Source organism: Trypanosoma grayi (assembly GCF_000691245.1).
Source record: "Trypanosoma grayi strain ANR4 Tgr_465_V1, whole genome shotgun sequence".
NCBI classification, from domain to species: Eukaryota; Euglenozoa; class Kinetoplastea; order Trypanosomatida; family Trypanosomatidae; genus Trypanosoma; species Trypanosoma grayi.
In genome coordinates this window covers 1-13,392 of record NW_008826084.1, presented here as the reverse complement: position 1 = coordinate 13,392, position 13,392 = coordinate 1, and the positions used below count along the sequence as shown (strand labels likewise).

The 13,392-nt window shown below is 52.4% G+C and overlaps 6 protein-coding genes across 6 annotated transcripts; 1 reads left to right on the top strand and 5 right to left on the bottom strand.

Moving 5' to 3' along the window:
- Positions 1-1,238: 1,238 nt before the first annotated feature.
- Positions 1,239-1,643, top strand: DQ04_04651050 (hypothetical protein; the record flags this gene model as incomplete). Its single annotated transcript, XM_009313714.1, has 1 exon — positions 1,239-1,643. One exon carries the CDS (start codon positions 1,239-1,241, stop codon positions 1,641-1,643), a length of 405 nt encoding a protein of 134 aa, XP_009311989.1.
- A 1,019-nt stretch (positions 1,644-2,662) lies between these two features.
- On the bottom strand, positions 2,663-6,478 carry DQ04_04651040 (phospholipid-transporting ATPase-like protein; the record flags this gene model as incomplete). Its single annotated transcript, XM_009313713.1, has 1 exon — positions 2,663-6,478. One exon carries the CDS (start codon positions 6,476-6,478, stop codon positions 2,663-2,665), a length of 3,816 nt encoding a protein of 1,271 aa, XP_009311988.1.
- Positions 6,479-6,703: 225 nt separating this feature from the next.
- Positions 6,704-8,578, bottom strand: DQ04_04651030 (putative ATP-dependent RNA helicase; the record flags this gene model as incomplete). The annotated part of the gene is made up of 1 exon (XM_009313712.1): positions 6,704-8,578. The coding sequence occupies one exon, from the start codon at positions 8,576-8,578 to the stop codon at positions 6,704-6,706; it is 1,875 nt and encodes a 624-aa protein (XP_009311987.1).
- A 629-nt stretch (positions 8,579-9,207) lies between these two features.
- DQ04_04651020 (putative ruvB-like DNA helicase) lies at positions 9,208-10,635 on the bottom strand (the record flags this gene model as incomplete). The annotated part of the gene is made up of 1 exon (XM_009313711.1): positions 9,208-10,635. One exon carries the CDS (start codon positions 10,633-10,635, stop codon positions 9,208-9,210), a length of 1,428 nt encoding a protein of 475 aa, XP_009311986.1.
- Positions 10,636-11,048: 413 nt separating this feature from the next.
- On the bottom strand, positions 11,049-11,330 carry DQ04_04651010 (acyl-CoA binding protein; the record flags this gene model as incomplete). The annotated part of the gene is made up of 1 exon (XM_009313710.1): positions 11,049-11,330. The coding sequence occupies one exon, from the start codon at positions 11,328-11,330 to the stop codon at positions 11,049-11,051; it is 282 nt and encodes a 93-aa protein (XP_009311985.1).
- Positions 11,331-11,553: 223 nt separating this feature from the next.
- On the bottom strand, positions 11,554-12,834 carry DQ04_04651000 (AP-3 complex subunit mu; the record flags this gene model as incomplete). Its single annotated transcript, XM_009313709.1, has 1 exon — positions 11,554-12,834. One exon carries the CDS (start codon positions 12,832-12,834, stop codon positions 11,554-11,556), a length of 1,281 nt encoding a protein of 426 aa, XP_009311984.1.
- Positions 12,835-13,392: the final 558 nt, after the last annotated feature.

The following is a 13,392-nucleotide window of genomic DNA, read 5'->3' as shown; positions in this document are numbered from 1 at the left end:
TCCTCCCTGAACGGCCGCCGACTCTCCTCCAGTATCTCACGTGTGAGGCGGCCGATCAACTCCTCCTCGCCCTTCACCTCCCTCTGCTCACGTGCCGTCCGACACTCAGTGATTGCTGCGCCGCAGTCGCTCTGAGTATTGGGGACGCACTTTGCTGACGCATTCACTCGCGGAACGGAGAACGGCGGTGGAAGCAGACGTCCACAACGACCATTTCTCCTAAGATATTTTCCGTCATCAGACCGGACGGCCGGCGGAGACAAGAGAAAGTTTGGCGCCCCACACGGCACGCCAGTGTGAACAGAATCACTCCTTGACGAGACTGTTGCCATCGAAGGCTCCTTTGGAACAGGTGTACCCTCTGTGGCTGCCGCATCACTGTCACCAAACATGGCGGAGAACATTTTTTCTTCCTCTTTTTCTTGCTGTCCCTCGTCCTTCTCAATCGCCTCATTTAGCTCCTGCTGTTTTGCAGGAGGCTCTGGCACTGTTTCTCTACTGGATGCTGCAACTTCCCCTACCATTGTTACTGTGTGTCGTTGCTCCGAACCTGTCATGCTGGTAGCACCGCAGAGCGCGTCAGCGTACTCCTGCTCGTCCACTTCTTCAGATGTCCATTGTGCGCCTCGCACCTCCTCACACGAGGCAGCTGTAGTGAGCGGCGACCTTCCTTTCCCGCTGAGAATGCACACCTCCGGCCCGTAGAGGGAAGTTAGGTGATGTAGGAATAATTCGCACGCCTTCCGGTTGGCTCCGCCCCACGGCACATCTCCATAGCGTCCAATCCGCAGCTGTAGATTGCGTAACAGCCATGCCTCTTCACCTCCAGCCTCATCATGCAGCATCTTTTGCAGTGTGGCGGCGTCAAAGCAATAGCCGTCCGCCTCGTGTAATGCGAGCAGGCGGGACGCACACATAGCTGCCATAAACGCTGTTGGAGCAAAAGGGTCTGCCGTGATAGTTAGACGTGTGAGGAGGCACCGGTAAAACGACAATGACACCTCTGAGGGCAAGCGAATAGGGAAGCCCACGAAGAGGGCCCATCGCCACAAACTACAAACAGTTTGCACACTCACATGTAAGTAACGACGAAGCAGTGACACAAAATGTCTTTCCTCCGAGACGCGCTCTTCCGCATTCTTGGAGTTAAGGGCAATGATTTTCACGACTCGAGGTGATGTGAGGACCTCGGTGACTTGCGATGGAAGGCCACCATTCGGGACACCAGTGGCGGCCAGATGGGAAAGGGAAGAGACAGTGCACTTGAAGTTGCAAACAGCACCATCGACAGTCGAGACTGTGAGATGAAAGCAGTCCTTGTCTCCTTCAATCACGCAATGCACTCCAAGTACAACCTGATCCTGAATGTGACGAAGCATCACCTCGTCGTCGTTTCGAGGCATGTACGGCAACGATGCGTGCAGGAAGCGACACACGGGAGTCCACCGTACTTCCTTTGTCTCAGAGACACTGCCGCTGTAGGGGAGGGCCACCTTGTAGAGAAGATCCGCTACCCCACGACTAGGGTGCAGGAAGCACGGGTGCAGCATCATACAATCGGGGTCGTCGCGCTGCATCGCAAACTGCATGTCAGGGTGTCCTGTCAGCCCCCGGGCGTCTGGGAATCGTGCAAAAAACTGTGAGCCAAACTCCAAATGGTAGGCGCCGTGAGTGTCCACAAAGTGCTCGTGGTAGGCACGTCGTAATCTTTCTTCGGCAACCTTGTATGTCGGAAGGAGCAGCGCCAGAGCTTTCAAGGCCTGGTGATACAACTCCGGCTGTGAATGGAGGTTATAGAGAGAATCCGCTGCCGAGCTGTTCGCCCCTCGCCCGGACAGACGCACGATGCTGTGATCACTGGACCATTCGAGAAGTGACGCGAGTGGTGGGCTCGCGAGTTGGTGCCATTCCAGAGCCGGGGAACCACCAGTGGCTCTGATGTGCTGCAGGCGCAGCTGGTCGCGAACAAGACTTGTAGCCACAAAATAGGTGGGAACAACTTCACACAGCTCTGACTCAAGGGCACTCCACTTCACCTCAGCTCCCCCACTGCTGCCACCGTGTGTGCGCCACTCCTGTGGCACCCACGGTTGCCATCCAACCACCATGTCCTGTTGTTTTTCGCATGGTGGTGCTGCTGTTGTGACGGAGAGAAGCAACGGAGAGAGCTGCACCAGCGCCTCGCTGAACGCCTCCAACGAGACGCTCTGCGGCATCATCCCTGTGTAGATTGCCTCCTGCCAGATGGAACCTACTGATCGCGGCTGTGCCGGCACCAAGCGAAGCACATGTCGCGGGGACAAGTACGCACACGCAGGACACGAAAGTCCCGTCAGGTACTGTCGTATAATTTCGTCCATGTCGAACGCAGCAGTAGGAGCTCCCCCTTTGTGCCTTGCTCTGCGCAGTACTAGCTGTCGCCACCACAGCAACCTCATCTTCCACAGTGCTGGGAAGAAGGCCTCAAAAGCTTTAAGAGTCAAAGGAGAATTAAACGAAGAGAACCATGAACAAATGAATATCAAAACAACAAAAAAAAAAACAGATATAAACAAAGAGAAAAACTATGTAATTCAGCCAACTGCCACATGGCAGCGTTCCTCCCATACCCTCACCTCTTCTCCCTGATTAGAAAACTTTGCCTCTCTCTTCAACAGCAATCTTACACTTTCCTGAGGAACGGCTCGGAGAGCACTGACGAATGCCGACTCGGCTCCATCGCTGTTGTCGCAGTCATCGAACTGCTTGCCTCTTGCGTCTCACCATTCAGCGACTGCACCTCCACAAGACTCAGCGCGCCTGCCACTGATGAGGGGTGAGACCGCCTAGTCTCGTCATGGAATAGGTGAAAAAGCGAGAAAGACCCCCAAAACCCCGAGGGACTGTCCTCCAAAATCGGCCAAAGTGGGCCTACATTTTGGTTCCTCGACACAGCACGCACAATCAACCGCTGGAACTGTAAAAGGTCTGGGAAGAAAAATAGCTTCACCGCCGCGTAAATTGAAAGTGTCAAGAGCGGCGCCGCAACGCCTAGAATCCACTGAAGGTAGAACACCCCATTCCTTAGAAGCTCCAGAAAGGAGTGATTTTTTGACCCCAAGGCGTATAATGTGTACAGTATAAACATTGCAGCCACTGACCACAACAATGCAGCCCAGTGAAATAAGGTGATAGAGTGTGTCTCCAGGAGAATAATGCTCGAATGGAGTGTCACCAACGCAAAGCAGCATGCATAGTAGTCACAGGTACGATCCATTGTGTGGCCCCACCGCATTACTCCACCACTCGTACCGTTCCAAAAACCATATGCAAGGTAAAAAATCATAGTACCGTGCAGAAAACCTCGCAGAATGTAGCCATAAAATGTTATAGCGTTCAAGTACCTGCCCTTCTGACAAAGTCTGTAGAGCGGTGGATTGCTCAGAAGTATTGATGGTGACAGCGGCATGTTCATTACACAAAGAAATGTCACTGGTGCTGTAAAAAGTGAGTTATACATCATCAGTGAAAAAGAATCCCAGAAGGAGACGCCAGAAAACCCGGTATAGATATTGAACAGTAGCTGTATCCACGCCAAAGCCACAGTTTTCCAAAAGTTTTGCTGCACAATTATAGAAGAACGTTGGTATGCCGTGTGTCCATGAAAAAGTAAAAGTCTGGACAAGAAATGGAACCGCGATATGGAGACGTCTGAAGCAACCGCTGCCTGCGTACCTTCTCTTCCTCTGATACCAACCCCGACGTGAGCACACTGAATCATTGACACATCGTTTCCCCCATCACCAATGGCTAACGTCACATGACCTGCGTTCTTCACAACCTGCACCAGAAAGGACTTTTGATCTGGCGTCATGCGGCTGCATACAACTGTTGAGGCATGCAGCACCACCCGTTTGAAGTCAAGAAAGAGTTGCTCGTTTCCGCACTCCTTCATGAGCTCAATGGTTTTCCCAGATAATTGAAGGACGTAGCCTCTGTTCTCTTTCACCGCATTGTCGTCATTCATTAAAACTTCCGTTTCATGCTCTGAAGTATTGTTGTGGAGTACATCTGGAAGGCCGTGAGGTGCGCTGGAGATCATCGTGTGGCACACCCGAGATGTCGTTGCTGTTGGGTTTGTGAACTCACAGACCACGTCTCGCAGACCTGAGCGCACGTAGAACGAGGAGAACGATTTATGCCGCTGTTCAGCCTCCTCAAATTGTTTTCGACCCAACGCGTATTTAACGTACCGTTCAACGTAATTCAAGTGCTCCCGCACTGACGTGGACTCTACTTCGTTGGGTGTCAAAGCGATCATTCTGTCATCGGGACCCACAAGGCCGCTGGCGATGGCTGTCTGCCTCGCCGCTTGGCTCTTATCTCCTGTCAGCATCCACACCCGTATGCCGGCTGCCCTCATTTGTGAAATCGTGCTGCATACATTTTCCTGCAGCTTGTCCTCTACAGCGGTGATGCCACAGAATACAAGATCCTTTTCAACACGCTCGCACACTTCGGCAACTGCAAGCGTACGCACATCAGCGGATGCCACCGCCCCTGCTTTGCGTATATCCACCAGCCATGTCTGCGCCTCATCATCCGCAAGGTAACGATATGCGCTTACAAGTGTGCGGAGTCCCTCGTGGCTCAGACGGTTCAGCTTATTCGACGTAATCCGTTTGTTGTATGAGCTTTCGATGCAACGCGGCAATACACTTTCGTCTGAACCTTTCGTCAGTAGGAGATATCGTGGATCATCATCAATCTGAAGTAGTACACTCACACGACGGCGCTCAGATGTGAACGAGAGCACATGCAGTATCGTCGCTGACTCGACCTTACTACCAAATGCCACAAATACCCGCTTTCTCGTTCGCTCCAGTAATTTGATGCCCAACAGAGCGGCACCTTCAACAAGCGCCACTTCATCTGGTGAGGGCGACACCCAAGCAGAGGTAGGGGCCACCCTCGATGATGCTGCTGCTCCTACCGATGAGGACGAGGACGAGGGTTGCGCCCCATTCGCCGTCATGCGAGCAGTGCTCTCGACAGTGTTACAGTAAACCATCACACGCAGCAATTGCAGAAGAGACTCATCTCTGAGTAGAGCTAGCCTTGTGTTTGCCACCTCACGTGGAGCGGAAGGAGTAAGGACCGTACCTTTGGCAGTTACAATGCGTTTGAGAGTCATGGCATTACATGTAAGTGTCCCTGTCTTGTCCGTCATCAAATACTCCACTTGCCCAAGGTCCTCCATAAGGGAGGAGTTGTGAACTTCCGTCGTGCCGTACTCACCTGACATCTCCCCGTCCCACGTGATGAGCTCACTGATGTACGCCTTGGATGCGTCGAGCATCACCTTAAACGAAAGCGGAACCATCGGCGAAACCAGTGAGAAAAAACGGAGTGGAAGTATAACGAGGTACTCTGTCATAGTGACATCGTAATTGCCGAGATACCACAATTTCCCCTGGTCCTCATGTAATTCCGTGTCTGACAGACTTACGTACACCGTGACCAAAATAAACTGCACAATGAACACGACAATTACCATTCTGTTATAGTACCGATCAATTATTGACCACTTTGTTGGTGGAGCGGCACGTGTCATGGCCACCCTCGTTTCGTTGCCTGTCAGAACGGCAACACCAAGAGCAAAGCGAGTATTATTTACAATACTTGAACTGAGAGCGACGTTCTCGGCACTGATACCAAGAAGGGTCTCCTCTGCCTCGTCCGCCTCATTATCATGAGGCACTAATACTTTTGCCACCCCACTGTAGCTGTTCAAGAATGGCTTTGGACCTTCGGAATCGATGATACATGCTGCCTCCTTTATGAATTCTGCCGCAGCGCGTATGCTCGCCTCCTCGTCCTGCAAGGAATCTGTAGTTATTGTACTGAGTGTCGGACGTTGTGCATACATGTCGCCCAAAATAGCATAACGTCTTTTACACACCGCCTCACCGTCCAGTGCCTCTGTTGAGATCATGACTTCACCATTTTCACCGGAGGAGAGCAAAAGGACAACATCACACGGGACCACCTCCATGGGAAGCAAAAGCAGCATGTCACCAACTTGTATATCGCTGCACCTTATGCATTCAACACCCATTGTGTCAATATTAATGATGTGGCACTGCTTAGCATTGCATGCGTTGTCAAGCCGATGCCGACGCCAATCGTCAACGCCCTCCTTGACAGCGGTTATGAGAAATGCAATTCCCAACGGGACGAGGGTGGTGAGTGGGCTCACCGGGGACACTGACGGCACGAACTGAAGCGCCGTAACGAGCAAAAAATACAAATTGATTGGCCGGTGGAACTGCTCGAACAGGTTAAATGGGAGAAATGAAACAACTGTGTACTTCGAGCTCTTCACTTCGTTGTTGCAATATTCACTAGACGGAAAGCCAGGGCGGACGATTCGCCGCTCGTCACCCCCACTCCGCTTGCCGAAGCGGCAGAGCCGCTGTAGCCCATCGGCAAGCCCCATCAACGAACACTAAAAAGGCGCGAGCAGAATTGGGAGACCAAAGCAGTAGTCTGAGAGTGGGCCTGAATGGAGCACGGTAGGGCCAACGCACACAGGAAAATAACACAGTAAAAATAACATGCTGAGGCAAGACAAACAAACAAAAAATACAGCGAGACCAGACAGAGGAATGGCATAAGACCAATCACTTGCGCATAGTGCAGACGACACAATTGCAGAATTGTGTCATAGCCGCTGCAGCAGTTCCTCCATCTTCGCTGCTACTCTTTCTTTCAGAGCCGTACCAGCCTCAAGGTGGACGAATGTCTTGCCAAAGCGCCACGCGAGCCAGCAGTACACCTCCGCCTGGCGGTACAAGTACTCCATCCGCGCTAGCACCTGTTGTGCCCGCCTCTCATCCCAGTTTTCACGAAGTAGCTCGGACTGCCTTGCCAACGTCTCATACTCTTCGTCGATGCGGAGACGGACGGGCCGCCCGGCGGCATGATCACGGGCGAACGCGCGCAACAAACTGTATGCCTCCTCGCTTCGTTCATTCAGCGGAACGTAGCAAAATAGAATCCGATCGCTCAAGACGAGGCCTGGCACCGCCTCCAACTCCTTGGCGATCTGCAGCAGTGAGCGCGAGAGGTCACATGGAAAGAACACATCTGTGGCATGGCAGCATCCTGTGAACTCCTTGATTCTTTCATAGAATGTGACTTGAGTCTCTCCTGCGGCACGCGGCATCTTCCCTTCTGCGCGCAGCGACACGAAGAGCTCAAGTATGTCGGCGGTGGGGAGAAGCCCCGCCTTCTGGAGCGGTGGTAATCGACTGCTCACGGCATCACGAAGCATAGAAAAATCCTCCCGATGAAGAGTTGTGCATCGACCAACAGCGTTGGCACGTGTCATACCAAAACGACCTGCACGCCCTGCTATCTGCACAGCCGTTGCCTGGGGCAAGTCAATCTTCTGTTTCCCATCAAACTTTTTCATGGTCGCAAAAACAATCCGCTCAATGCTCATATTCAATCCGTATGCGATAGCATCGGTGGAGACGAGAACATGTTTCTTCAAGTTTTCTCCCTGAACAACAGTCTGCACACCATTGTTAAATGCGCTGGCCTGTGCCTCACGAACGGCAAAAGGCATTGAACCGTAAATGCAGTGTGGGACAACACCAGGAATTCGCTCTAGTCGCCGCTTCATGTCAAAGATTGCTCTCCTCGAGAAGCACACAACACAATCGCCGTTCTCCACTCGTCGCAAGTCACCGCCCAATGACGGAGACACCTCGAGGGGAACGAGGCGCTTGTGCGTCACGAGCTCGAGTCCCCGCAACTCATACGTCTTATAGAGCAGGTTTCGGATGAGCGGAATTGCACGCTCCTCACCACAAAGGTGTATCTCACGCGCTGGCAGCCCCAGCAATGCACGTGTCCAAGCCCATCCACGGTCCCTGTCAGCAATCATCTGCACCTCGTCAATAGCGCCCACATCGACCTGGTAGTCAATGGGTGTCATTTCCACTGTGCAGGAGACGTGCTCCGCCCCTCCTCCAAAGCGGCGCTCGTCACCAATGAGTAAATCGCACGGCACCACCGTGTCAATGCGCTTCCATACCTGTGCCGCGAGGGCCTTGAGAGGTGCGCAGTACACACCGCTCTTTGCCTTCACCAGCGCCTCCAATGCGGCATGTGTCTTGCCGCTGTTGGTGGGCCCGTAGTGGTAGATGAAACGGCGCCGCATATAGCGGGCCTTGGGGTACCAACCCCAGGGCTCATGCATCGTTACTTTCTGTGGGGCCTTCCTCGCGATGTACCACTTCTCAAACGTCTGCACAACGATAGAGATACGCGCAAGCGCATCAGGGGCTTCGGATAGTTTCGCAAGCCAGGCAGGCCCCGCTGTTGCGCAGACGTCTTTGGAGAACTCATCCAGATGACAAAGTGCGTTCTCCACGGATGATTCATGAATGAGCTGCCGCAGCTCCTCGCGCGCGGAGGAACTGCGGTAAATATGGTCGCACGTTATCCGAACCAGCTCAGTCTCCTTGCGAAGGCAGCATGTCCTTCTCTGTAGTATCACCAACGGAGCCACACCCAGCACCCTACGCATCCTGCCTTGGTTCACAGACCCGAGCCTCTATTGCCTGGCAGGCCACTCTCAAGAATGACCCTGCGGCTGCATTAAGAGCAACAGAAAGCAAATGTGAAGAAAGGAAAAAAAAAAAAAATTGGTGTTGATCAAGGCAAGTAAAAAACAACAGAAAAAATGACGCGGCAAAAGGATACAGAATCCAAATTATGACCCCCTGCTCATCTCAAGCCTGGGGAATTCTAATAGTGGGAATATCATACTTAACGGAGGGGCACTTGCAGAGTGCCACGTGTGTGACTGCTACAACCTCCACCCGCTCTTGCGCTTAAATACATATAAATACTCTCAATATCCTTTTTTTTTCCCCTCATCCTCGTCCGTGTTAATGTGATGAAGGCACCACAAAGGGGCACCAACCCCACAAGGTGCTTCAGGTCCTGTTCTTTTCACTTTCTCTCGGTGTGTTTTTTTTTTGTTTCTTTGTGTTCCTGCATGCACCGATATTCATCTCGTCCTCCACCTTCTTCGCCCCCAGTCTCTCTCTCAGGCATCGGCGACAACAATGAGAGAGCAGCCCTCTATCCAGTGTGACCCGCTCAGCCTCTCAAAACGTATATGCAAAGGGAAAAAAAACACGCTTACGCCGTTTAAGGCTGCTCTTCCTCATTTTGGAACATTGAGCCGTGCGCCAACTCGACAGCTTCATCGGCTTCACCAAACAGGAAGTCTTTTTCATGTTCCCGCAGCAACTCAACGCTGCGGCGCAGGTCAATAAAAAGAGAGTACACCTTCTTGATGTCGTGCACAGACACTGTTGAGGCCCGCCGTTTCTGTGTGACAAGGTTCGCTGTTGTGATGAGCTGCAGAACATATCGCAGCGAGGTACTCTTACCCAGCATTGTGAGGAGCGTGATGGCATCCTCTTCCATCTCAACGTCCTCCTCCTCACAACGAATGCGAATAATCTTGCTGAGCTCCGCCTCAGTGTACGGCTTCGTCGCGATGATCACCATGCGGTCGAGCAGGTCAATAGGGATGCCGTGCGGTGCCTTGTACTGCGTACCGCGGATTCGGGATATGCCGCGGTTAGAGGCCATCACAACGACCGGCGCGAGTGGACTCTCCAGCGCGCGGTTCAGCCATGAGAAGCTTTCAATATCCAACATGTGCACTTCATCAATGAAGAGAACACCGGGAACAATCTCACCCTTGCCTTCCTCCCGCCACTCGGCCACGCGCTGGTCAATTTGTTCACGCACCTCGTGCTTGATTTCACCTGTGTCACCGGCAAAGAGTGCAAGGAAGCCTTGCTGTCTCGAGTTGATGACATCTACTTCGTGTAGCGTCACTGTGTGTACCACCTCCTTCCGCTTTGAGAGCTCTCCCTCGGGGGTCTGGACAAACCGGGTGTTTGAAGACATGGCATCGTAGTCCTTGCTTCGCACGAAACTACGCCCTAGCTTGTTGATACGCCCGGTTGCTTTATCAATCGTGATGACGTCACCTACCTGCACCTTTTCTTTCTGGAGACTCTCAATCATTTTCATTCCAAGATCAAAGGTTGACTCCATATCAGATGTCTTAAGCACCAGTTGTCCAGTGCGTCCCTTCGCCTCTGCAGGATTCGTGGAGGGACGCTCAATAGATATCTCAACCACCTCACCTTCTATCATTTCCGTCTCCTCTTTGATGCGCACGCCAATGCTACGGCGAAATGCCTGCGTGAGAGCTTCCGTCTTGGACATCTCCAGCGAGAAGATCTCGCTTCCGGCGATCATCGTGAACGGCGTCTCTGGCCCGAGCGCTTGCGCCATGCCCATCGCAATTGCCGTCTTGCCGGATCCGGGTCCACCGGCGAGGAGGACGCACCGGCCGGCGATTTTGCCCTCCTTAATCATCTGCACCACCACACCGGCGGCGCGACGGGCCTCGACCTGGCCGACCATGCCCTGGCTGCTCATGCGCGCCTCGAGGGCGTCGTCAAGGCCCAAACCGCGGATGTGTGAGTGCGCCCCGATGCGCTCCACCCGTGTGAGGTCCCGCGCCTCCTCCGTCCGTATCTTCGCCTCCGTCATTCTCGGCGTGCTGGTGTGCTGCGAGGGTGAGAATAAGGAAGGAAGTCAATAATAGTAAAAATAGTGGTAACAGCAAGGTACGTCGGCCCTTGTGGAAAGCTGCTTGACTTTATTTCTGTTTGGTTTTCGAAGAAAACAAAATGCAGCAAGAAAGAGAAAAAGAACAAAAAACAACAACAGCAAACAGAAAGAACAACATATGGAAGAGAGCGAGTGCAGTGGGTGACGTAGGAGGGACACACTCGGTCAGGGAAAGATCAGAGCTCACAAGGGACGCCAATTCTGTTTCGACTAAGATGCGATTGTGCACTATGCGCCCTCTTTAGTTACCCACCATGTCCAACAGGGGGGAAAAAAACCTTCTCATAGTTCTTATCAGTGTGACAGGGTTTGGCAGATTCCGCGCCGCTGTCTCACAGCTTCGACGCGGCAACTGCCCTCTCTGCGACCTCCGTAAATTTCTTTTTGGCTTCCTCCTTGCTCAACCGCTCGAAACGCTTGTATGCCTTCCACTTGGCGTACGCCGCCACATTCAAGCGCGAAGGCGTAGGCTTCGTGTTGGGGCCGTACATGACCTGGTTCCACAGGCCATAAAGCTCCAGTTTCGTGGCGAGAGACATCGGCGGCCGAGTCGCCTTTGTCTCAACGATCTTCGCCAAGCGCCGGAATCGTTCGTCGAGAGACTCTTTAGACATCTTCTAGTCACCTCGCCATCAGAGGACAACGCGGCAATGGGCAAAAGGGAATACAAAAAAAAAAAAACAAGAGAGTGTGTAAGGAAAAGCGAGAGATGGAGGTGGAGAAAAAGAGAATGGTAGCGTATCTCCCCCACTATGCCGTAATGGTGTCTTAAACAGAGGGCACAAACACCGTGGACAACAGCAATTTGGCAAGGACAGCACTCGTGCCCCTTCGATATTACACCGTGCGCACCACAAAGCGACCAGCGCTTGTAACGTACTTGACGCCTTTGTACGGCTTCCCTATTTCGTTTAGCACCTGAACGCTGTCCACACGAATGCTGCTAAGGAGAAAATTAGGGATGCTAAACTCCACAACAGCGGAGTCACCTGTACAGGGCGCTGCCACATCGTTTGCTCGCTCCGCCCCAAAGGTGAACTCACCGCTCAGCGAGCAAGTCCCGCGGAAAAGCGTTCCAACTGTCCATGTCAATACACCGCGTGATTTGTTAAAGCTCGTCGTGCCCTGGGTGTTGCTGTGAACCTGCACCGCCTCTGTCTGTGGAGGCAAAGGAAGGTGCACGACAACTTTGTGGACATTATAGTCTTTACTCTTGGTCGTCAAGGCACCTCCGCGAAGTCCCACCATACAGTTAAAGCGGCCACCAGTCGAATTAAACGTGATCTGTGGCGTCACGTAAAAGGGGGCCTGCGCGTTGAGAACTGGTTTGCAGCGGTATTGCAGCAGTGTGAAATTTCCATCTGCAGGGATGAAACTAATGGTGCGATCTGTACCATAACGATTGCGACGGACACAGCGATGGAAAGCGATGTCGTCAACAAAGTCCAGATTGGTCAAGCGCATCACGACATCTGGCATTCCACTAAGGCGACAATTCACCTCAATCACGCCACGCACCACTGTATGCACCAGATTCCCTTCGCAGTCTACTATGCAATCAAACTGCTCCACGACATCGAAAAAAATTTCATTAGAACTATGCCGCGTCGATGCATCTCGCCACGGAACAGCGCGCATCCCCACGTGTCGGCGCCTTGTCTTTGCAGGGGCGTCAAGAGCGGTGCGGAACTTGTTCTCTAGCGTCGGCTGCACAACCAACTCCCCAAGCACGTGCATTTCTGTCGTTAGCGGGTAGCCATTGTCGATGAGCTCCTCCAGCAGCTGATACACCACCGAGAAGTTCTCTCGCAGCGTATTCTCCGACAGCACTTTCAAGTACCACTGAACTACCTTTGCGATGAGAGAGAGAATTTCCAACACGAGGAGAGGAAAGCCCTCATTGGTCACAATCGCAAGCAGAACAACGTCGTTGCGATGTATCTGAACAAAGACAAAGCGGCTGTAGGGTATCACCGCAGGGGCATCCTCCACCGAGCGCAGTGGAGACATGTACGTACTCCAGAAGTCCTCCAGGATGGTGCGAGGCACCTTCTCGCGGAACTGTTTCTCGATGATGACCTCACCGTGGTGGTTAAGAAAAAAGATGCTTGATATCATTTCTTGCTGTTCCACTAGAGAGAGTGTCTTAACCGTCCCCTCACTTCTTCGCCAACACGAATCAAACAACCAGACAAGACAGAGACAAAAATACGGGAAGAAAGAATATGAAACGAAACAAAAAGGGAAATACGAACAGCTACAAACACAAAACACACACACACACACACAACACAAGCGGCACAACGCCCAGGTGCATGTCAAAAAGACAGCATCAGAAAGGGAGATGTGAGTAATGATACCTTCTTTGTTTTCCCCATCTCTCTCTCTGTGTCCTCCCCCAATCTCTCCCCACACACAGACACACACACCGTTAAGACGCAGCACCGCTCAGGAGTATGACTCCGGGTGAAGAAACGTCCGTGGTGGAACCGCAACGGAAAATGAAAAAAAGCACAGCGGATCTTCCCGCGAATCTCCTTAAAAGCTCTCCTTCATTTATTGCTTATCCAGGACATCGGTCATCCAATGGAGTATGCAAGTACAACATCTTTTTCCCCCTTTTGCTCTGTCGTTTCTTGTTGCCTTTTATACCTCTTATGTATATATATATATATA